Below are 24754 nucleotides of genomic sequence, written 5' to 3'. Positions count from 1 at the left end.
GGCTTCGTCCTATACATCGACACTCAGAATTAGTGTACAGCAGTAGCGCTCTTCCACAGATATTAGGATATGGTGGTCCTGAATGAGGACCCTCAAAGATTGCGATGATTGGTTGGGAGTCCAGGGCTGTCCTTCGCTTGCCTGAGCATCAGATTACACTCACTGTTCGAGCGAGGAGGGGCGTAGTTTCAGAGACCCACGCAAGTGCTTTATGCTGTAACCAGAGTCAGAGCTGTAGATTGCGAGCACCATCTAAATGAGTGTCCGACGTGACTTTTTCCTTTTTCTTTGTAAAATTTGCACGTGAAACTGAAAAAAAGCAGCTCTAACCAAGCCGGTTCTCAGTGAACACAACTAGAATTCCACTGACTTTTGGAATACGCACTTCAGTACGACTTTCGCACATGACTTGTAATGCACAAGACGCTACGGAGAAGAACATGTTTTGAGAAAATTCAAGTAATTGGCATTTTACTGCGCAGGAGTCTGGAAGGATAACGATTACCAATCCCGGGGGCCAATTAAGGGAATTTAGGATTCTTCACGCTGAATGCCGCTGAGAAACGCATTGATGGAGCACTTTGGATAGACATAAACGAATTCTTTGGAGTTATTTTTCTTTCAAGAAGTTCACCCTCGGCATTTCAAAGGAATGGATTTGTGTTTACCGTTTTAGACGAGGGACAGCGAGCCACACGCAGCACATACAATCATTGTGCTAAAAGAGCAAACACTCTTCTAAAACAAGGACACTGCACTGAATGGTATACATCACGACAACACTTCAGAATCGTCAGCATACTCTGGCACAAGCAACCTGGCTTCCTAATGCGAAGCGCACAGTACCTATCTGCAACTCGCATCCCAACCGCTTCACTGTGAACCAGAAGAAAGCAACTCATGGAAGTTTATGATTAAGGAGTCAACCTTATTTGTATTAATGGAAGGTTGATTTTAACGCAGTGGTGTTAACTTAGGCCACTTAGAATTTATCGTCGCAAAAAAGGAAAACAAAATCCCCATACTACTGTCCACCATATCCCATCGCATTTGAGTTTGCTTTGCAGTTGAAACAAGGACGCGTATACAAGAAGGGAAGAGTGCAATAAACAAGGCTTTTAAAGATTTTCTTTAAGTATCGATTACCCCCTTGCTACTGGCGACCAGCTGGCAAGCCGAACTCTATTCATTGCTGATTTGGCTGGTGGGATTTACGCAGTTATCAATCGATTTGAATGATATAATCGTTAAAGTTCACCTGATTGTTTCATAAACTGTAATGAGAATGGCAGGCAACGGGTGCTATTGGAAGTATTACCTCTGGATTTTAACAGCCATGTGCAGATCTGCGTTACCAGTAGCGAAATCCCTGGAATCGGTGATATGGAGCTCGCAAAATCCCAAGTAAGTTGAATGGACATTGGAATCATTTGTGTAGCAAAGGTGAGCTGTTCGAATGTTGAAACTCTGACGAATACCTTGTTCTACATCTCAGGTACCGTTCATTAATTGACTGTACGAACGGGCTCTGCCTAAACATTTTATAAACTCGTTCGATATGCGTTACGCTTCTCTTTCGAATCTTAGGAATCCGAGTTAACGCGGCGCGCACGGCTGTAGATGTTGGAGACTTCAGAGCACCCAGCGGTGTGTGTCAGCGAAATCAAGGTCTAGCTGCGTTGTTTCCAATCTAGATTTACCCATACACGTCCTTGAAAAGAAAATAGACAAATGCCGCAAAATAATGTATGACACTAATAACTGTATAGGCGGTTTTCGTAAGAATGAAGAGCTAGCCTCAGTGTTGCGTGGTTGAAACCTGTAAAACTCAGAGGCACTCTTCCAAAGATATCAGCAAACACCCTTTTGGTGATTTACAGTAAAATTCAGAGTCACGAGGTATGATTTTTCAGAAGTATGTAATTACTGTAACATTGATGGTAGTAATATTTTCTACACAACCAGCCTGGCAAAACCCAGTATTCCCAGTTCACGAAGAGTGTATGCGCAAACTCCAAAGTAATCATTTCAGGTCAACCGCTGGCTACCAGTTTTGGTCTCTGTAATGTCTATAATATAGATTTTAATTTACATTAATATCGTGATAACCTTACAGTATTTTTTATCATAATTATTTGCCCTAGGGATTGTAGACTAATATGCACAGTCAATGATTGTGATATTTATAAAGAGGCAGTCTTCTAATCGATACTGACGTCTATTTTAAATGATCGTTCCCCATATATGTATGTATATATATGTGTGTGTGTGTGTGTGTGTGTGTGTATATATATATATATATATATATATATAATATACTATGTGATTATTTCAACGGTGCGTTTGTCCGTTTACTTTACTTTAGTAATTGACTTTGAATGAGACCATTATAAGTAATAGTTATATTCAATTTGAACTTCAAGTCTATTCACCAGAACAGAGAAAGTTGTATGCATGCTTGCAAGAATTCTTAATGTTCCTGGAGATTAGAAACACGTATCTTCCATATCATCAACTAACATACCAACTAATAGTCCTAACGAACTTCTTGTTTCTGAGCTTGTTAGACGAAAGGGCTGTTGAGATATGTAGTAAGTTAGTATCATTGTGACTAAGCACAATACTATATATTATAATTAAATGATATAATTCATTGTGTAATGTGTTACATATAGTGAATGTGTTGCATATCGTTATTTACAGTACAGCAGGCCATAATTTGAACACGGATTCATAAGAACCATTGACATCAAAATCTGTTCATCAAAGTTCTAAGTATACACTCTAACATAATACGAGGCACACACGAGGCTTAAACAAACTACATTTTACATGAATATAAATTCTAGATGTCTGTCAAAGGAGGGTAGTTGTATTAAAATAGATTGATGTTGATTAAAACTCTTAAAATATTAACAAGTAGTAAAGCAAATGTAGTATTTAACATGTAACTTTAAATGTTGATAATGCACATAAAAACTACGTTTTCTGAACTTCTGATCTCAAAAGAACAATAAAGCAATGTGCTTAAAATATTGAGTAAAAGGAGAAAGCTGGCTTGTCTTGATACAGTTTTTCCTGAAAAGTTTTCACCAATGTAAAATGCACTGAAAAAGATGTGTCAGACCTGAAGGACTTTTATACTATAAATATATACTATAAGCTATACAATATACTATTTGAGGAAAATAATGTATGCTGTTCAAATAATTACAATTTAAAGTACATTCTAAAATATATAAACTAACCATACAAGATATTTTGTTTATTCATTTATTTCTTTATTTTAACAAAACTGGCCTAAAATCTGGAACTCTTTTTGGATCAGAATGCCATGCGTATGTATGTGTGCGTAGTTTAGGTGGGGCAGCAGTGGCATTGGGAGGCTTTCTCCATATGCTGAAATATTTTAAAAGAATTTGAGGGCTCCCAGCTTTCAAGCCTGGCAGAGACTTTTTGTGAATTGCAGTTTAGCAGGTGTAAAAATAAGGGCCATGTTGTTTTAAAGCAGTTGGTGGTGGTTTTCTCAGCTAGGTTACTGTTTGTTTGCTTATCCCACCAACTGCTGTTGCTTAGCCTGCTAATGCTTTCACACCTGAAAGATCCTGTAGATTGTGGTCTTTCAAGGGTGTCCTTGACAACACTTGAAAGCTGATTGCAGATCTTCCATGTGATTACCATGCAAATTATCTTAAAGGGGATATCTTGCTACCTGAGTTGGTCAATATATGTTGAAAAATCAGTGAGTAAAAAAGAGACTTGTACTTAGTCTGCTCATTTAACACAGCCGGTGTATCTTTCATGAATGAGCCTAAGCAGAGTCTTGACATATTCAGAAGAACACAGAAGCAGTTTTTCATGAAAACATCAAATGATGGATTTGATGTGTCATAGTTATGGCCTTTCGAGTTTGTGATCATTGTGGAGAGTAGTGGTGAACGATGCTAGGTGTGCTCAAGAAGTCGTAAAAATAGCCATGAATTCACAGATTTTAAACTTGTGGCATTCAAATATAACCTACTTGAGGTCTGTATTCCAGCATTTTCTTTTACAAACCAACAACAAAAATGTCCTTCCTCTCAAACGCTCCTTACTTATACAAACGTATATTTGGATTTGGCCATGCATGACTGTATCCGCTCAGCCTATTCACATGCGTCTTTGAGGCAAAGCAATGTCAGAAGAGGATCCTTTTCCCTCCTGAGTGTCGAAGTGAATTGTGAGATGGGCTGAGGCTGCTCTTTTTAGAGGAGCTAAGTAAACATCGTTTGAATTCCCCTTGGCTGTAATGGTTTTATGACTGGAGGTGATGGTCCAGGAGGAGGTTTAGAGATGTCTGACTCTAAAACAGACATATGGAATAACACTACCCCCGTGCTCGGGCTGGTAAATCACTCTCCAAAGAGGCTTACGAGGCTTTCCACAGTAATTCCATGCAGATCAGCTCTCAATTTTTTTTTTTTGACAAGACATTTTCTCTCTAGGGCTGGTTTGGTAATTTATTGGCTTTTATTTGGCTGCATATGAAAGCACCTTTTCCTCAGTGGTTGTAAAATCAACAATTTTTTACTTATAGTGACACATTTACCCAGTAATTTTCTCATTAGCTCAAAACTCTTGCTGTGGGGGTTCAAAGTTTAAAAGCCCAGAGGTCCTCCCTAAAGAGCTTTTTTGGACCAACACTTAATAAATATGTAGTCTGCCTATTTTAAGCACACAAGATGTTGGTAAATTGGTGTCAAACTGTTTTGTTAAAGTTGTAGGTATCAGATTGTATTTATAATGTACATTGTGCTGTGTTGTATAATGTAGACTATACTGTGGTGATCTTAATGTACTGCAAGTTTAATGACCTGAATTTGTCGAAAGGTTCTCTGTGTAGTTGTATTTATTTTTAAAGCTGCGTGACTGAGTGTTACAAGGTAATGCAAAGACCAGGCTGGGATGACAGCATGAGTCAATAAAGGCCTGTAGTCTCAGAGATCTAGTTAGGGACCACTGCAAGCTTGCTGTGACTGTAAATAAGCAGTGGAGGGTAAATGATAGTGAAAACAACAATCAATATAGTCTTTCTAATGTAAACCTTGTAGTATTAGGTAGACAAAAAATAAGATTGTCTGCAGGGTTTCAATGCTTCTTTGGAGAAACAAAATGAAACCCATGGGGAGTGTTTGCACGGACAAGCAAGACATAAATAAAATCGTCTTGTACAGGCAATCTAGTTAGTGTTTGCCATGTGTATTTAACCAACCGCTTTCCTTATGTTTCTTTATTATACTTATATTCTCCTAAACAATTGTAAAATTAATTACAGGCTCTTAATACTTAAGTGTATGACAGTAGCAGTACATAAAAAAAACAAGCCAAGGTTCTCTTAGATTAGTGCATTTTGAATGTACAAAACAGTTTAACACCACATTTTGACCTCATGCAGCACATTTCAAAAATGTGTGATTCTGATGGTTTTTCCCATGTAGTAAACTAAAATGGCATATGGATGCGTGGCAAGTGTTAGTCTATGCCTGATCCATTATCTAACAATAGTATATTTTCACACCATTACCCTGTCAGTGTATTCTGGTCAACATGTATTAATTCATATGTTCAGCTTTTTCAGTTTTACGGGAAGCATAGTTGTAGCTTTATAAAATGGTTGTTCGTGTTTCTTAATTGAACAAAGTGCCAGACATTTAGGGAAGTTCGTAAAAGGGGAAATGGATTGTAATCTGACTGATTGATGACGTGCAAACCTATTTAGATCTAATTTCTCAAGAGGGACTTAAATGAGTAGGGAGCAGAAAAATCTGTCTTTCATTAGCAAAGGCGATTTGCTAAGTTCCTAATAGAACTGAACTTGTTAACAACATTAAACTGATTTATATTAATTGAAGTCTGCCACTTAAAGACAGCCAAGGACCTCTGCAACTCCAACAAAAGAGATCGTGTTTCGTTCAAGGGTGTTTATACATTTGTGCTTTTCACACAGCTATGTACCAGCTAGTTTCCTGTGGTGATTGCATGTAATTAGATTTACAGGTATGACGTTGTGGCAAGAATTTCAGGTTTTTGCATTCAGTCTGTTGTGGGGAACCCATTGTCTGACTGGGTCAGTATCTCACCCGAACATGACAAAAGTGTCTGGTGCGTCAAGTAGATTTACAGCTTTTTGGATCCTGTTCCTGCTTTGGAGACCTGGGCTGCTAAGACTAATAAATATATTCTACCATCCTCCTCTGTTCTGGGAACAATAACAATACAGTCTTACTCCGCACTCCCAGATAGGTCCTGAGTTATATTTCATAGAATGCTAAACAGCTGTTGTCCAGTTATGTTGCTCTGAGTTTGCATTTTTTTTTGCTGCTGACAATTACTAAAAGGCCCTCACCACTTTATTCCAGGTAGGTGTGTAAATTGACTTTGTGGAGCTCAGCTCTGCCTTTTACGTATCCTGCCCTTTCAATATCTTTCACTGTTCATCAAATAAAATGCTGTTACACTAAACTGATATGTTTTGGTGGGGTGGGTGGTATGCATCTGGCTCCCAGAGACATGATGCATCTGATGCGGTGCGCAAAATGAAATAGAATTAAATTCCTTTAGAAATAAATTGCCTTCCAGGATGGGATGAGGTGAATTTTTTTTTATTTGAATATTTGGCAACAAGGTCACTAATTGATTCTTTGGATTACCATTCAAATGCTTGTTAAAGACCAAAAAATTATTTAAACAGATTTTCTTTCTAATGGGTATTCATGGAGGAGAGCATAACTCCACAGTAACAGATAACCCCTCTTCTGGCTGAAACTGAGCGAATACAACACTCTTTCCAGTGAGCCATTATACACAGAAAGAACGGGAGCATACAGCATAGTATGCGTAGGGGAAGACTGAGGTTTGATATTGCAGTATTTGATCTTGGGAGCCATCGAATATTGAGATAAATTAATCCAAATACACATCCCTGCTTTCCTCAGCAATGGTGGACTGGATTATAGAGAAAATGTGCCATGACTGTAATCTTACATGGGAAACATTAGCGACTCTTCAGTATTGGAACTGGAACCAGGCAGAACTAAGACTGTGAACTATGAACTACTATGCTTGCAAGCTTCTGGTTCTGGTTCACTTGTATTTCCTTTTATAGAGCTACTCTTGTTCACTCCTGCTAATTGCCAGGCGCAGGCAATCAGGGAACATTGAATAATTCAACCGGTATGCAAACAATCTCTTGGTACAATAAGCATTAACATAAATAGTAATTCTTGGACATACCCCAGCCTTTAGTTTGATGAAGTTGTGAAATATTTATCTTTGATCTGGCCTAATATTTGTTAGCAAATTCATGTGACAGAAGCTCGGTAGAGTTGTAAAACAGCCTTTGCTTGAAAGTTTGTTTTTGCATTGCCATTGGGCATTACAGATCACAGGAGAACTCCATCCTCAGTTGTGCTGAAGAGGTGGGATAAGCACTTTTTCCTGTCATGAATACACTAAACATTTGCTAATAGATATAATAAAGTGAGATGAATAAATGTGATATGTAACAGAATAAAGAAGAATATTCATAATCCAATTCCTTATCATATGGTTCTCATTGATCCCTCCAGAAAAGACAGTGAACAATTGCCTGAAACCAGAACTGTACTGTTCTACCTGGTCCCAGTTCTGATAGTGGGAAAGGAGCTTTGTTCCTGAGGTTCAAGCAGGGATGTTGGGGAAAAGGAAATAACTGTGCTATACTCATCAGCAATAGAGGGAGTATTCCTAAGATTCTTTGTTGCTGGAACTCAAACTGTTTGATGAAATACCTTCTTACAAAATGCAATTGAGATATAATCCTCACCTCAACATGAATTGGCACATCAGGAGATTCACTTGTTCAAAGGCATACACTGTTCGCTGTTCTCTGCCTTGTAGAGAACAATGAAGAATATGCAGTTGACATTTTTAATACTGTGGCTGTGCTAAAATGTCATTGGAATGGTTTTGTTGATCACAAGACGTTGATTAATGGTCTTCAGACCTTATGATGTAAATGGAAATGCTAATGCTTGTAATTTTTAGTTTTGGATAACTGCTCGAGTTAAATCTGCTGCTAAATAGTTCAAATTTACCTCCATTAGCTGTCATGGCAACACCCACTGGCAGTTTATTCTCTCTTGACAAGAGCAGGAGAAATGAAGAGATGTGGATTCGCTTTTTGAATTGCGAGCAGAACCCCTTAGCCACATCTCTGTGCACTCAGCTCATTAGCGTTGTATCTGAGGAGTGCTCTGCTTAAAATGACTGAAGTTTGAGTGTGTCCATAGTCACAGGCATGATGTAAAAAAAAGTGTAAGAAAAAGGATTAGTTGTGAATGTTCCCCATCGATTTGTGTTTTAATTAGAAGCAACCTATGTCTCACAGGTGCTCCCATTAGATGGACCTTGGTTCAGAACCAGCATCATGTATAATAAATGGTGGAGCTATCGAGCGCCCTGTGTTTAATGTATTAAAGTCAGCTGGAAAGGGAGAGGCCCTGCTCAACTGTGCCATCCTGATCAATGTTCCTGTGATTAAAAGTGACAGTCCTAGGATTAACTTTGTCACAGCGTAAATAGGCAGTGCCAACCTTCTAGGCCTTTAATAAACCCTCCCTGCACTCTGGTCCTGAGCCGTAGTTTGCACAAGAAAGGGACTCCCTCACCAAGTGTCATAGCAGTGTTTTTGTTCTCCCGGGGCCGGGCTCCCCTCGCGCGGGTTCTGATTCCGTTTCACAGGGCTCCAGATTTATCACAAAGAGCAGAGGGCTTAGAGCCACCTCAGGATGGCTTAGCCCACAAATAAAGAGAATGAAACCAGCCATTGTGGGATTAGGCACACTAATATTCCACTTGTGGCAAAGCAACTGGTCTGTCTGCTTGGAGGATCGTCTGGGTCTGGGCCTCTGTCAGGTGGCCGGGTTCACTTGGAAGATGCAGACTCCTGTCCGTGGCAGTGTGACATGCGGTTGGTAAGCGGGAAAAGGTCTGTAGAGCAAAAAGACACATTTGTAGAATGTTATTCTTATATGTGGAAGACCTGAGTTCCAGTGTGTAGCTAAATATTGCTGCGTACTTTCCATTGCTGTCCAGCCTAAATATCCTAAACACAAAATTTAACATGGTGAATGTGGTACATGGGCAAGAACTAATAAGATGGAATTTATCTGTAAAAGAATGTCTGGTGACTCTTTTTTTTTGTAATGCATCCTTGAACATTTCACAGCTAGTTGAAGAAGGAGCTTGAGTTTCATAAAGTTATATCTTACCATTTACTTGATTTAGAACCAGTTGTTCTATGAATCAGTGCAGATCAGTAAGCTGCCATGACTATTTGTGTGCTCTATCTAAACCACTTGTATGCCATCAAATGACTTTCATTGTGCTATGCAGCTTGAAGAAGGCCAAATAAAACAGGAAACTCAGGACTAATCAACTTTGTTGACCACACACATTTTTGACCACATTTCCCCATGCGCCAGACCATAGTGAATGTATAAATGCTCTCTTTATGTATTATTAAAATACATAAAGTGAGCATTTACACAATTATTATTCAGTGTATCTGCTGTTGCCTGTGTGATTCCATAATTTGTGATGCTAAGGGAATATTTAATAAAATCCAGCAGTGTTTGTGTCAGCATCTTTTAGTAGAAATATAGACCTGCCCAGGATGAAGGGAAAAAAGAAGACTAATTATGTCTGTAGATAAGTCTCATCTTCACAGTTTGATTATTTAAATACATATATAAAATAGGAACATTTCGTGATAGTTTTGTGTCACAGAACTAATATGGCAAGTGACCTTTCCAGTGAAAAGGCCTCTATCAGAAATCCCGCAGTGGAGCATACTTTTTCCCCCACCTTGGTCATCACGTGACCGTTTTAGCTTGGTTAATTTGCTTAAGGTCTTGACACAGTCAATGGCAGTAAAGTGCAGCGGTTTGGGATCACGCATCGACATGTACTGTAAAGGAAGTGCTGTGTTTCCCTGCAACACTGCAATGGTGGATTGGCATTTTATCCAATATATTATTTTATATAATGTATTATAATATAATATTATAATATTATTATTATTCCATATTATTTCCCTCTCCAACTGTTTTCATGTTTTCTATGAAAGCTATTCTAAATCCAGCATCATGTTTTAGTACTCTGATAATCTAGGATGGATTACACTAAGAATTAGCTGTAGGTACCTAGATTTTGCCTAAAATTAACTTCTGCACTGGACTCTCGTTCTCGTTCTCTCGGTCTCATCAAGAGAGATGGAGCTAATGGAACATAAACCTAGGAGTTGATTGTTAACTAAAATCTCCTTAATTGTCAACCAGAGGATGAACATATTTGAATCATCTCCAATTAGACTTGGCTAAGAGCACTGACAAAATCTGGAGAAGTGAAATTTATACAACATAAAATTCCTTGAAAAGCTTTTGTTTCCCATTTTTTTCCCTTGGGAACGAAGCGGTGCTCCTTTCATGTTTTCCTTTTCTGCCAGGAAACCTGTTTTTGATCAGACGGGAGGTGCATTTTTTCTGAACCTTTCGCATTTCATATGTCCTCACCTCTCTGTAAGGTCTCAGATAAATACACACATTCAAGCACAAAGCTTTGGATTCTTTAGCCTCTCTCAGGGCCTCCATTTTTCTGTTTTTTTTTTTTTCCATCAAAATGGGCAAATGCCATTTTTCTCTGGATTTTTTTTTTCATCTTCACTGCGTTTTGTCCTGTATAGGATTTTTTTTTGTCACATTCATCATGTAACAATAGAATCCAATATCTGATTTGGTATCAAAACAAGGTTTATAGCCCCATACACATACTTTCTAGAATAAATGCAACATTAAAATTACATTGAAACAGCTCTCATTATACAAAACCTTTCTGTATGGTATTAAACAGTTCACTCTCTTTGAGTGGACTGAGCCAGTAATTACACAGTTGCATGACCTTGGGACAGTACAGTGGTGCTCAGTTGCATGCATTTGACAGCAGTGGTGGCTGGTGAGCTGGAAACAGGAGAGGCTGAATCTTCGTTGATTAACAATAAAACAAATAATTCACAGAATAATTGACACCAATTGCGTAAATGGAGTAAATGATTATGCTGGCGAAACAGCGCAGATTGTCTGTAGTTTGTGTGCTATTGCGAAAGCTACAAAGTGAGATTAATTAACAAGGATGGCATTTATCAATTAAAATTAAATTAAATACTCATGACACCACAGCTATTGTGAGGTCTGTGTTGTAAACGTTATTGATAATTGCACTCAACCTAACCTAAAAGTTTATTCTGAGTAATTTAAATCGATCTAACTAAATTTAGCTCCATTTTGTGATTTGAATTTTGTAACACAAGAAAGCTATAATGTGAAACATTTAAGAGAAAGCTTTGGAATTACTAGCCACTTAATTGTTCAAATTGCCATCTTTGTTAATTAAACAACCCCATGCTGTAGCTTTCGCAATAGCACACAATCTACAGACAATCTGCGCTGTTTTGCAAGCATAATCATTTACTCTGTTTATGCATTGGTGTCAATTATTCTGTGAATTATTTGTTTTATTGTTAATCAAGGAGGATAAAGGGGAACAGGTTGAAAGTAATGATAGATTTAAAGGTAATGTTTCAGCCTCCCCTGTTTCCAGCTCACCAGCTGCCACTGTTTGACAGTCATGGACAGACAGACAGGCCGTGGACATTATTCTTGATATTGAAACTGCTTGCATCTTGTAGTACTATTGAGTAAATTACATTTTAACTTAAAATAATGTTCTTTGGACATTCAAGCAAAATATTTAAACAATGGTCAGTTTTGTGGTAGAAGCGATGAGCTTTTCTCTGTATTGACATGTCTTTCAATAAAAAAACACCTTTTACATTTCCTCAACAATGTCATTTAAAATACTTCAAAAGCCCACATATTCATATTTTTAAAAAAGGCTTAATCATTACAGAAACAATTGTCATTCTGTGTCAGTACAGCTAAAACACTGATTTGGCTTTGTTGAGATATCAAAACTGGTAAATGCTATTGTGGCGTGCCCAGCTCCTACCCATGCCAACATGTAGGAGAGGCCACAGAAAAGCGTCGGCTGTACTGCACATGTAATAGACAACAGGTGTTAGATCTCAGAAGAAAAGGTCAAACAAATGGCCACTTTGCCCGGCTGTCTGGCACGAAATCAGACATAAATCTGACAACTGTACTTCACCTCGCCGATATTCAACACATGTTTACTCTCCCCCTAACGTGTTTTGCTCATGAGACAATCTTCACTCTGTCGGCGGTCCACTCCACGGCCCATTTTTCTTCATCTGAAGATGTGTGTTTTTTTTACATGTATAATTAGGGTTCCTGTTCTGCGGACATGCCGTTTTATTTTCAAGAGGAATGTAAGTCATGTTCCAGCCAGGAGGAGGTTTATTGTAATGTGCGCTGACAGTTGTAGGACTGAACTGCGCAAAGCTTGAAATGGAACACACTTTGGTCCCATAACCTCCCTACCTGCTTATTTGGATGGCTTGACTTTAAGCAGCTTTGATGTTTGTATGGCAGTGGGACCAGGGACAGCAAGGGCAGTGGTGATGATATAGTGTGAGGGCCAGACACAGAACAGAGTGGTAATGCACAGAGGTGGAACGTGGCTAGAGCTGTGTATATGAGCCATAGATGTTTTATTCCTGAGAGAGAGGGAGGGAGAGAGAGAGAGACAGAGAATGGAGAAGACAACAGTTGGGAGAGTCCTGCGTGTCCCTGCATTTCTGCTCAATGGAATGGGCTGTGGAACGGATGGATCTGACAGCCATTCCAAAACCCATTAGAACCCACATTTCAGAGCAAATTTAATTGAATGCCTGATACCGTCCCTGCTGGGCCCACTCCTCTGTAAGTGTGTCATGGCGCCAGATGGACGCTTCCTCGCACAATTCTGATTATTAATTATAAAACAGCCCTAATCTATGCGCTGTGTAAGTATTGCAGAAACAACGGGGGCTGTTGTGTTTGCCGGGAAATGACGGCATGCGGCCCTTTTTTTTCCACCACTGACAGACCCTTTGCATCACACGAAAACGGCCGCCTTGTTTTTGTAACAGCTATACCTTTTGAGGTTTTGTCTTTTGCATACGTCATATAAGAGCTGTGGCATGTTTGATTTATCACAGAGGATTTTTAGCTCTTTTGTCCCACCAAACCCTCACAGCCAGGCCCTCGACACAGTATGCAGGCCTCACATCACAAAAGCCGGCGCTCATCGGCGTCTGTAAACCATGGCTCTCTTTTGCCGCCTTTAACCCATTCTGTTGGTTCTCCGATGGCCTCCTTTACTTGTTGCTATGCAAATGCCCAGCATGAAAGGGGGTCCCCCCTTCCCTTTTACGCAGGAACGGAGAAGAAGGAGGGAGGAAAAAAGGGTTGGATTAAAAGTCACGCTGTTAACGCCCCAGCCCGGCTCCCGAGGATCGACAGGCTCAAACCGCCAAGCACTGTGGCAGCTGTGAAGGCCAGCTCAATGGCCTCACTCCGGGAAGCCACAACTGATCTGCGTGCTTTCTTTCACTGCCTACGAGCAACTTGCACGCACACCCAGTAACCTCGGCCCCGGCACTCCCTTTATTCCCTCTTTCAAAGGAGCTCTTCACATACCCTCGCAAGCCCTTGTCAGGACTATTCTTTCACATCTTCAGCACATTTAAGGACTTTGTTTAATATTCCTCTAAGTTTAGGCCAGCTCAGTCAGTTTCAGCTAAGCGAAAATGCATTTCTTTCTGCAGTGTAATCATCATTGTTTCTTCGGTCTTAAAATGCGTCGAACATTGCTATTCAATGTTGACTTTACATGTACATTGCTATGGTGGATATACTCGTCTAAGATGGAAATTTAATGTAATGGGAAAAGAAAATTGTGCAGAAGTAATGTGGATTTAATGCTATTGGAGTTTGGATTGTCTCTTGACTCCATATGTCTGCAGGCAGATGTACGTGGGATGAAAGCCAGAGGGATTTGACAGCCTGTAATTGAATTATTTTGATTGTCTGCTTGATTGATGGAGTCAAATGTTCACAGATTTCTTCTAGTTTTTGTTTGTGGTTTTTTTATTCTTTTATGTGATTGGCATTCAAGACACAATTGAAGACAATAGGCCCTGCATTCAGAGATTAGCTCCAGAAACAAAAGCGCTTGTTTTCAGCAGCGGTGAGCCACCAGGTTAAAATTTCAGGAAACGGTGTACAATCGAGCTCTGCCAAAGCCATCTTGAGTTTCCTCTCAGTGTACTCTTGTAGAGGAAAAAAAAATGACCTGGTCTAAAGACACATGATCCTTGAAGCCCAGAGCCTGGAAGAGGTTACAGCAAAGGTGGGCTCATCTGATGACACTGAAGCTGGAATTGTTTTCCCTGTGGCATGAACCCTCTGGGTCTTACATTGTTACAAAAAATTACACCACTCTGAATTTCACATTTACCCCTTCAGAGTGCACTCTCAGCTGAATGGGAGTAGAGTTCTTTGACCCCGGCTTGTGCATATTCGCTGACAAAATGTGTTCTCTTTTTAAAAATAAAAGTAGTCGTACGAAAACCCCTGACACGGCACTGTTAACAGGGAAATAATTATTAATCTGGCTCTTGACTGGCCACGTATATCACTATTAATGACATCTAACATGCTGTTGGAGTGATAGTGAGGCACTGTTGTGTGAGGATGTCTAGCTATGCCTCCTGGGCCAGGAACCTTGTAGATCTGCCCACTGGGCTGCCCCTGTGACCCTGCCCCCTGGAGGGACCGCTGTGTGCTGATGACCGCCTTTGTTTTGAGTGGTGCTTCAGCAGTTCTGTGACTGCCTCCCCAACAAAACGCCACTCCAGAATGGGGTTCCACGTGAGCTGGAAATAAATACGGGGAGCAACCAGTGTTTCCCTGTTACTCACTTTTCACATTTGTTGCAGAAGGGGCTGCAAAGATGCCTTCCACAGAGCGTGCACACACACACACACACACACACACAAGACCTTACTACCCACTGGATGTGTTATTAGTAGCCTGCAATATGCACTGGACAGTACCACTGAAATAAACATTTTGGACAGTCCTTAGTTTATTAGCAATATGATAAGCCCTAAGTGGAACCTCAAAAATTAAGTCATACTGGTGCCTCTGTACCACTGACTGGCTGTCAAAGGCTGAACACAGATTTAAAATGGGATCAGGTGATAGAATAAATTTGGAACCTAAGTGCTGAACGTTCCCAGGAACTGATAGATTCTCAGTGCTAGCAGCCTTTTCCCATTGAGACTAAGGGCTTTAATTAGTGCCTCAGAAAGTGCAGCCTGATGCTCTTCGGGGTGCAAGTTTGTCTGCTTATCCTCATTATTCCCAAATTCATCTGTCAAACATACTGCATGACCTGAAATATGACCTGTGGCTTGGTTCCGTAGGGAGGGCAGTTTTAAAGCAAGGCTCACGTTTAGCCTCCCTAACCTGAGGCAGAAACAGGCACCTAACCCTCAGCCCTGAATATCTTTGTGAGCCAGCCCAGGTGGTTACAGGAACAGAAACACGGAGAAGCTTCATGGGAAAGTCTTTACATTCTTTCTCAAAGGCTCAATTTTCTTTGACAGTAAACAGGAAGCATTTTCAGCTCGACGCAGGGATGCTTATTCTGTGACTGAGAAGTCGTCGTTATGACTGTCTCGTAAACCTGCAAACATGCAAAACGACCGGTGGACATTTTATCCTCTCAATAAAAAAAAAGTGGAAAAACAAGTTAGATAATCATATTCATGCGCTGTAATAAACACAAAAGTTTGGTCATGTGTTTCCATGTCACATTTTTTGAGTTGCAGCAGACAAACCATCACATTTGCGTTACCTATTTATTTACCTATTTACCTACTTATTTGTGTAGGCCTACACATGTACACACATTATTTATATCTGTTCCCCAAAAGCATCCAGCTGCATACATCCAGTTGCATACAAAGTTATGCAGTTCTGTCCATGTGGAATGTGGCATATGGCAACATTACAAGAATGGGGATTTTTCCTTTGACCAGACATGCAGGTGTCAAGCATTTTTGATATTTCCTGAAAATATGCAGTGTATAAATGATGGTTTTTAATTTTTGATTACAGGGCGGATTCCTCCATTGTGCTGTGGTTGTCAGGGGTGGGTTAGGGCGAAGGGGGCAGTGTTCAGTGATAGGACAGCAGTCCACAACAACAGTTTCCCGTGGTCTCCCTAGTGGTCCAAAGGTGTAGACTTTCACCAGACTTTTCAGTAACATTTTGGTTTTAATTGTCCAGCTGGAGCATAGGTTATTCCAGTCAGGGAATCTGGTGCAAGGCACACCAAGATTTTCCATGAAATAAAATAAAACCTGTTTCAGCATACTCTCTGCAGTCCAATCCCTTTTCTAGCGATCTCTGAATTTCTAAATGTAGTCCAAGGAAACAATTGCTTTATAAGGGAGGCAGCTCTGAAAACTAAAGTCCTGCGAAACATTGTGTGGGCATTAGGTTTGCCAGCTGCTTGCCAAGTGCTATTATTGTATGTCAGCATTTTTCCATTACGGAGCCTGATTTGAAAAATAGCCCACTTGCATTGTGTCTGCCCCCCCCCCCCCCCCCCCCCCCCCCCCCATCGGTTCATAATATTCTTGAAGGAGAATCAAAATGGAAAAAAAAAAAAATGGAAAACCAAACTGTGCACTCATAACTTTCATCAATAGATTTTAAAGAAGTATGAAATATGCAGAGTGGCACTTTTTACATTATTTAAATCAATGTTTTAGCATTTTGTGTCTCCACATGCAGTGTCACCCCACACACACTAATTCACACAAATCGAAGGCAAGAAAAGGGGGGAAGGAAGGAGACGCTGACAGAATAAATGCAGGTAGTAACAAATAGTCTTCCACGTCATGATGCGTTTTTCTTAAAGGGAATTAGAATCAGGGCTTTGGAACATGAACTCCACTCTTGAGATTGTACAGGAACAAAATAAATTTGCAACCAGTTTTGGTGGTGTATTTGTTTAGTCATGCTTGCTAAGGGACTAAGTAACTAAGTATTAGTGATGACATTGGGCATTGAGAACCTGTGAGGATAAATTACTTGCCTCTTTGGCAGACTGATGGTGAATATGAGGTTAAGCAGCCCCTCACATTAAGTAGGCAGGCTTCCAAATGGAATATCTCAAGAGTGTTGCTAGCCATCTGGTAGGATATTAGCTCCCTAGGTCACTTTGGGGATACTGAGTGACCTGGTTTTGTTGGAGTGGTCTTGGTTGCTGCAGAAAGGCTAATACTTAAGACACTTGTGGAAGTGCTAACATGTGAGCTTAAAGTAATGTGTTTTAGTAAGAAAGATCTGATCAGAGTTCTGTACTGGACCACACTGACAGATTCATTTAGAAAATGTGCTTCTGGGTTCAGAAACACATTATCCAAAGGTTTAAATGATGTAGGTTTTTGTATGGTGGACAAAGGGGATAATGCCTCCCAGAAATTCTCTGCAGTATATTGTACACCTATAAACACCTTGTCTGCCTCACACTTGCTGCCACCTGCTATATCCTCAAGGGCCCCCTACAGCATTTGAATCGATCAATGGAGGCGAAGCACTTTAAATAAACAGAAAGGATGACCACACTTAGGAGCTCTTCCAGTGTAAATGTGACTTTTTGTTTGGCTCCCAAAGCCAACAGTAAAAAGCAGTGATACTCTTTAGAAAAGAGATGGACCCCCTACAGCTTCTGGCTGGGCCTTGGCTCCTCTTTGATTTTTTTTTTTTTCTTGAGAAGGGCATTGCTCCAAGTGTGAAACGGCTTGAGCTTCAAAGCCTGCACTCGGCCTGAGATTACGGACGAATAAAAGATGCCCAGCACTATCTGCGTCGCAGGAGAGAAAAAGACGACCAGGAAATAATTGGATCTGACTACCTTTTAGAGTCTAATGCAACACGGCCTGTTCAAAGGCAATCTGTTGTCCACAGCCTTCAAGATGGGCCCCGTTCTGCACTCAGTGCAACGCGGCTTTGAAGGCAGAATATTACGGCTGCGGTATTCTCTGCGTTTGGCATTAGTGTTTTTTCTGACACAGTGGCCACTCTGTGTTCTGGTCAAGTGGTTCAGAATAGTGCGTGTCCAAAGTCACATTGCGAGGCAAGGGGTGCAGCTGTCTCCACAAAAGGGAAGGCTGAGGGGTAGAGGGAGTCTCCGGTGTCAGAGCGGCAGAGCCCCAGCGAGATTAAGGGCAAGTATCAGTTGCAGATGGCGTTAACAGCGATAATATAGCTTTCCTAATAGCGATTCTTTCCCTCGGCTCTCCAAAGCTTTTCGCCGGCTGTCGCTCCAAAACAAAAAACAAACGCTTACTTGAAAAGGCTAAAAAGACCTGAGTATCTGGCAATAGCATAAGAAATAGCTAGATTGGCCAGTAGTTAAAGGAAGGCACATGAATCTGTTTTTGGTGTTTTTCACAATAGGAGTATTTTTGTAATGGTTTCACTGATTGTACTACAGGGAGAATTAATTAAGAAAAGTTTTCACCAGGTGTGTATGTTGGTGGCTGAAGTTAAACTGGAGCTAGGCGAGGAATGATTGTGGTGCTGGGTTGTTCAAGTTTTCTTTTGTTCTCTAGATCATAATGATTTTATGCTACTTTTGTGATAGTGTGGAAAAAAAAATCTATATTTACACCTTGTTATTTACAAGATGTCAAAGAAGAAGTGCATATTTTTGACAGCATCACAAGAAATTTAAGGTGACTATTGATTTATGATATAAAGCCTAGTTACAGTTTTAGGGTTAATAGAGTAGTTGGAAATTATTTACTTTATCAAATCGCTACCTCAGCGTAACATTTTATATAGAATGGTTATGGTGAACAGTGTTTCAGTAACATTCAGTAAAAGTGCATACATATTTTATATAAACCATTGTAATGTTCCTCAGTGTAAACATCTATAAAATGCAAAACAAATGCAAGAAATTAATTCATTGTTTGCCTACTGCCAAGAATACATAAAAGTCAATAGGGATTACCCTCAGTATTTTACTGTATACTTTCATTAGAAAGCTATCTAAAGCATACATTTAAGACGGTATCTACTTTGAGTGACTAACAGGGTTGAAATGCTTTTTTTCTTCCTGGCAAAGCACTGCATCCACTGTGCAATTTAGATAATTGTAAGAGTCTGGGACAAGTGGAAAGTGTGTATATTCCATAGTAATAATTACTTTTAGCTACATTATCGTTTCCTGCAACCACCCACATTCTGTTCCAGGTTGTGTTTACGTGATGTGATGACCTGTCTACTTTGCTGGGTTTTGAAGGCACATTATATAGTAAGCCAAACAAAATGTTCCCTAAAGTCCATTTTCCTCCTCTCTGGGTCCTTTTCAACCAAAAGACATAAAAGGGTCAAAGTTTTCAAGGAGTTGTTTTGGCCTTGCACTTCCTGACCTGGCTTGTTTCTGTGGAGGGTGGAAATGATATTAGCATTTAGATGGAAGGGGCTGGGCCCATCTCTTTCGCTAATCGTTAACAAAGAGAGGCTATTGCTTTCACACACTGTTACCACAAGTCAGAGGAACTGAAAAAAAAAAGAATAAAGAATGAATATGCTCTCCCTTGAAACTGTAATGTCTGACGTGAAGAAAAATCCCCAAATTCCCCTAAACTATACTCCTTAACTGCAAAACTGTTGCAGTAGATTATCTTCCAGCCCCAGGGGAGAAATAGAGTTGTCTCTCACAGTGACAGGCTGTCATTGAAGGCTCATTGTTCTCAGGCCATTGCTCATAGTTCTTATGCAGGATTATTCATGCTTTGCCTCATTTTGAATGGGACGTTTGGGTATTAATAACAAGCAAATGCTTTAACATGCTACCAGTTAGCCAGCACATCAAGTTTTTTTTTATTCCAGCACTAATTCTAAACCAAGGACAAACAACAACAAAAAACAAATAGTCAGATTTCTCATTTACCCTTACAGCACCAGTTGTTGTGACTCTGGTGTTTGTAGTACAATTTCAACAGAAGTATACTGACATTAACAAGAATGTAGCCATGTTTTGAATTGTCATTAGAGTCACTAGAGTGTGACAGTGTTTTTAGGCTATGCCTAGAGGAAGAAGACATGGAAACAGGCTGACTAGTGAGTGACTCCCACTGTAATTACTTCTTACCACTAGAGGGCAAAGAGAACAGCAAAGTAGTCATAGCCTTTGAGCTATACACCTTCAGTCCTTGTTTGTTTGTCTCAGTCTCTTGTGAACAAAAGTCTGTTTCTAACATCATATGAACATGGGTGAACTTGAAAGAAAACATTTTGGCTCACAAATGGTTTAATTGTAACATTTGTGGTGGGTTACAGACTTCAAAGCACACAGAATGTAGACCAATAATATTTTGTTCAGTGGGAAAATAATGTCATGTTTAGACCTGGTTTTGATGCTGCATGATGTTTTTGTTTTTCCTTAATCCTTTGTCTTCAGGGCTGATGAATGTCTGTCTTCATTTTATTATTTGGCTTTCCCAGAGAGAAATTTGCCTGTAGGTACATTGGTGAGCCTTGGTTCCATGAAGCAGAGGAATGTTTTAAAGGCTACATTTTTAATCTGCTAAGGCTTGTTCACAACCTGGTGCCGAAAATGAGAATTTGAATCTGCAAGGTGTTTTTGAAAGGGATGGAATCAGTATCCCATGCCCTGATTTGTCTACAAGGGATCTGTTGAAGCTGGAAGACACGTCGGTCTCATATCAGCTCATATCTCCAGACTAATTAATTCTGTCTTCCGGGCTTGTTCATTAATATCCTCTTGATTCTTCTCTTCTGGGATATCAAACACGATCAATGACAATGATTGCGAGCCTGTTATTTTCCCATCAGCCAAATGACATCCCAGAGGACAGCGTGGCTGTCTTTGGGAAATTTAGCAGACCAGACATGTTGGGGCAGGTAGCAGGGCTCATTAAAAAGGAGAAGGAAATTACTAATTCCTTTGAGTGGGGAGCCCCCAGTTTTGCTGTTATCATCAGTGAAAGCACATGGGCAACCCAAAACCAGACACAGCACTTGGGTAACTCAAAACCCGACCCCAAGAGATGACAATTTAAAGTTTGTCTCTCAGGCTACTCAAGTTTTGCTTGTCACTCGTCAGCCTGTTTTTACTCATAAAACCTGTTTATTTCCATTTGGTTGCTGCGTATCTTATAATGGTGCCTTTTATTCCATCACAGTTCAGGCAGTCATAGTACGCTGATGCACGACTCCTTGTCAACGAGACTGCCATTGTTTCTAGAAGAGGCAGACTCGAGGACCACACTGAACCCTCTAAATTTAGACCACTCTCAATCCCCTTAAATATTCACTGTGGTAGAATGTCACTGAACAAAATTAACCATGCTTTATCATCATGAAAGGTCCGTGTCCCCCTCAAGCAAGCCTCAAATATCCCTGTCGGATAACTCACAGACGCTTCGAAATATAGATGCATAATTTATGCTTCTATTATGGCATTGTGAAATGCCTAAGCTTCATACATCAAAGCATAAGGCCCTTATATGAAACATGTTTATACACAAAAAATCCAACAAATGGGAGTCATCTGCCAACTTTTGAGGAAGTTGTATTCAGATTTCATGTTTTGTGACTGGAATAGTAACAACACCCAGGGGGTTAAACAGTCTGAAAGGCAGTGTAACCTAAGCCCATTCAAATCTTCAGCAGAGGCAGGGCTTGAAAATTAATGGGTAATGATATTAATCTTCTGACATACATACTCTACGAGGTGAAGTGGTTAAGCATCTTCAATTGATAATCAGGATGGTGCAAACTTGAAAAAAGTTGTAAAAATGTTGTAAAAAGAATTACCAACTCTAGAGAATGAATAAAGTAATGGTACAGCTGCTAGAGCTATGTAATTTTGAGGCAAGTGTTTTTATGAGTTCATGTGTTTGCATTTATCCCCTGACCAAATGTTATATTTGCCTAGCATCAACATCACTTGCATTCCATATTCAATGAATATTCATGATGATGTTGATGAAGTTTAGAGCAAATGTTGCATGGCAACCGGAATAATCCTTGCGTGAAAACAAGGAACCATTTCCAATCAATTATACTAATCAACAGCTCCAAACTGAACAAACTTTACTTTTCTTAAAGTTGTTCTGTTTAACCCCATTTAACCCAGCAAATTCTGTTTAACAGTTCATTACAAGAATATTGATTTTATTACACCATTCCTTGGATATGCTCTAAAGGGATTAGTTTTATCTAAGATACGGTTGTCATTAATTTGAATAATGTTTAGCATCCCTTGGAATCCTGTTTCACTGAGGTCCAGATCAGACAGAACTGAAATACTGCCTTTGTGACTGGGGTTAACGTCTAGCTCAATTCCTTAAAGTGAATGGTTACATTTTGTGTGGGATTATAAATTTGTATTACTGAATGAGTTATCCTAACCATAATAAATTACCAACTAATGGAAATATGGGAAAAAATGTAAAACAAAAGGAAGTACTGCACAAGGAAGCTGTAAATTAGGAGGATGACAGCTTTCATACACAGTCTGCATTATATATATATATATATATATATATATATATATATATATATATATATATATATATATATATATATATATATATATATATATATATATATGGTAGATGCATGCTTCTGTTAAAGTTTAGGGAAAGTCCCAGTCAGTCTTATTGTCTTATTTTATTGACCTGTGGCCTTTTCTCTGCCATTCTTGCTGAGGGGAAGGTGGGAGGGTGAGAAGAAGGGGGACGTAGCTGAGGAACGTGCCACAGGAATGTTAAGCTTGTCCAAGGGAGGATGGGAGAAAAAAAATGATTTGTGACAGTTCATCTAAAAACAAAGAAAGATAAATATTGAACACCACCAGAGGGGTGAAAGGAAATAACTAAAACTGTTATTCTTGCCCTTATAGTTTGTTCAGTTAGATCATAAATCTTGCGGTTCCGTAAGTCGATCTTATTTTGTCCTTAGCTACCAGTGCCTTGCTGGCATATATGGGAATTGTCCTAAGGTCATATGTGTTGTTGAGAGTTATTACTAGCTAGGACTTGCTTGTGGCCTGCCAGGCATGAGAAAGACAAATTGTGCTGCCTTGCAAGAGGCGAACCAGCTAATTGCTGCCCCCCAATCTCTGAGGCAGGGCTGGGAATGAGAGGTAGATGTGCCAGGAGTTTCCAGCAAGGTAGAAGTCTTAAGAATGCCTGTAGAAAATTTGGAATTATAAAGCTACAGGATGCCCACTTCATTATACAGATACATTTGAAGGAGGCAAAGGATTCCTTCCTTTTTTTATGGTTGTATGCTCTCATAATGTGAATCACATTCCTTTTTTAGTCAGTGAGCAGTGAGACATGTTTGGGAAATGTAAATTATTACATGCAGCGGCACACACTGCATACATCAAGTTCTCATGTCCCATTGCAGCCCTGCTGCACCAGGCTATTTTGGTTTTGCTAAATCTGTATGTTGGTGGTGATAATATCACTTGGTGTAATCTCCATTTTGAAAACCAGTGAAGTTTGTGTGGTGCATGCTGTTGTAATTATGGCCCAAAACACCCCGTCTGCCTCTGAATGTAATTGAAAATGTATGATTGGAAGCAAACTCCTTGTTCCTGAGTCATATGTCATGGGGAGCACAAATTTAAGGAACGAGGCACCCCTGGAGATAACAAACCAACAAGCAGCAAGCAAACAGAAGCCAGAAACATTTTCTGTTCATACAGCCATTTATCAGCACAGTGTGTAAATCTGTTATGGCATAATGACTGGAACAAAGCATTTCCCCCATGTGCTCTTGATTGAAACAGATGTTTGTGTCTGTGTGGAAGTGAGCAAGTCATTAGAGGAGGACTACTTTGTGGTTTTCTTTGTATCATCTCCAAAACGTGGGGGGAGCAGGTTGATAAGCAAAAGCCCATAAGCTGTCATTACCATTCCTTGCCAAGCACTGGCAGTCACTACCAGTAATTATTCCTGTCACTGCATTGGGGAACTAGATAATTGTCATATTGTATTCTGTGCACCTGAAGATTGATGACTGGGGCACGCAGGCTTGTGGAGGGACATCGGTTTGGTCACATGTATGAACACCTTGAGAGTTCACAAAGGCAAATCCACAGGCTCTCAGGTCGGACTCTCATCCTGTTTTTCTTGAGGCCGGTTTGCTTGCCGGAGCCTCAGACATATTGGAATAAATTGAGAAATGCCTTGCGTTTAACTTAGGCCATGTGGGGTGTTCTCCCATTGCTGAGAACATATTAAATTGCCATTCTGCCATATGTAGTCTATTGATAAGAAATGAATCCTGATGGTCTTCCCAGGTACTTTATATTCCTCACAGAAACAGCACAAAGAGGAATGAGAATGTTACAAGGAGGGGGGGTGGCAAAGCAATCTCGTTCCGTTGACTCAGTCGACACGAATACATTAACAGCTCCCGGTATCTCACTGTCTCTTTGGAAGCATGGTAGCAAAGTGTGCTGGGGGGAAGTGTGTATGAGGAAGACTAACCTTGCATTTGATGAAGAGAGGGAGTACCAGGCACATAGCACCATCAATCATGTTCAGCTTTTGACAATGGGAATAAAAAGTGTAGCTAGGATCCCACGCAGCAGCTGGCACAGAGATACAAGATAAATATTTGGCCTGTGCATTCTTCCCAGCCCT

At 40.0% G+C, this 24754-nt stretch overlaps 1 protein-coding gene across 1 annotated transcript in view; it reads left to right on the top strand.

The window, feature by feature from the left end:
• Positions 1-203: 203 nt before the first annotated feature.
• The window catches only part of efnb1 (ephrin-B1), a 76006-nt gene continuing 51455 nt past the window's right edge, over positions 204-24754 (top strand). The window contains exon 1 of the mRNA XM_036525216.1: positions 204-1404. Coding sequence (XP_036381109.1) covers positions 1280-1404 — 125 coding nt within the window. The 5' untranslated portion in view covers positions 204-1279. The remainder of the gene's footprint in view (positions 1405-24754) is intronic.

Source organism: Megalops cyprinoides, chromosome 3, assembly GCF_013368585.1.
Source record: "Megalops cyprinoides isolate fMegCyp1 chromosome 3, fMegCyp1.pri, whole genome shotgun sequence".
NCBI lineage: Eukaryota > Metazoa > Chordata > Actinopteri > Elopiformes > Megalopidae > Megalops > Megalops cyprinoides.
This window is presented reverse-complemented; position numbering and strand designations above follow the sequence as displayed.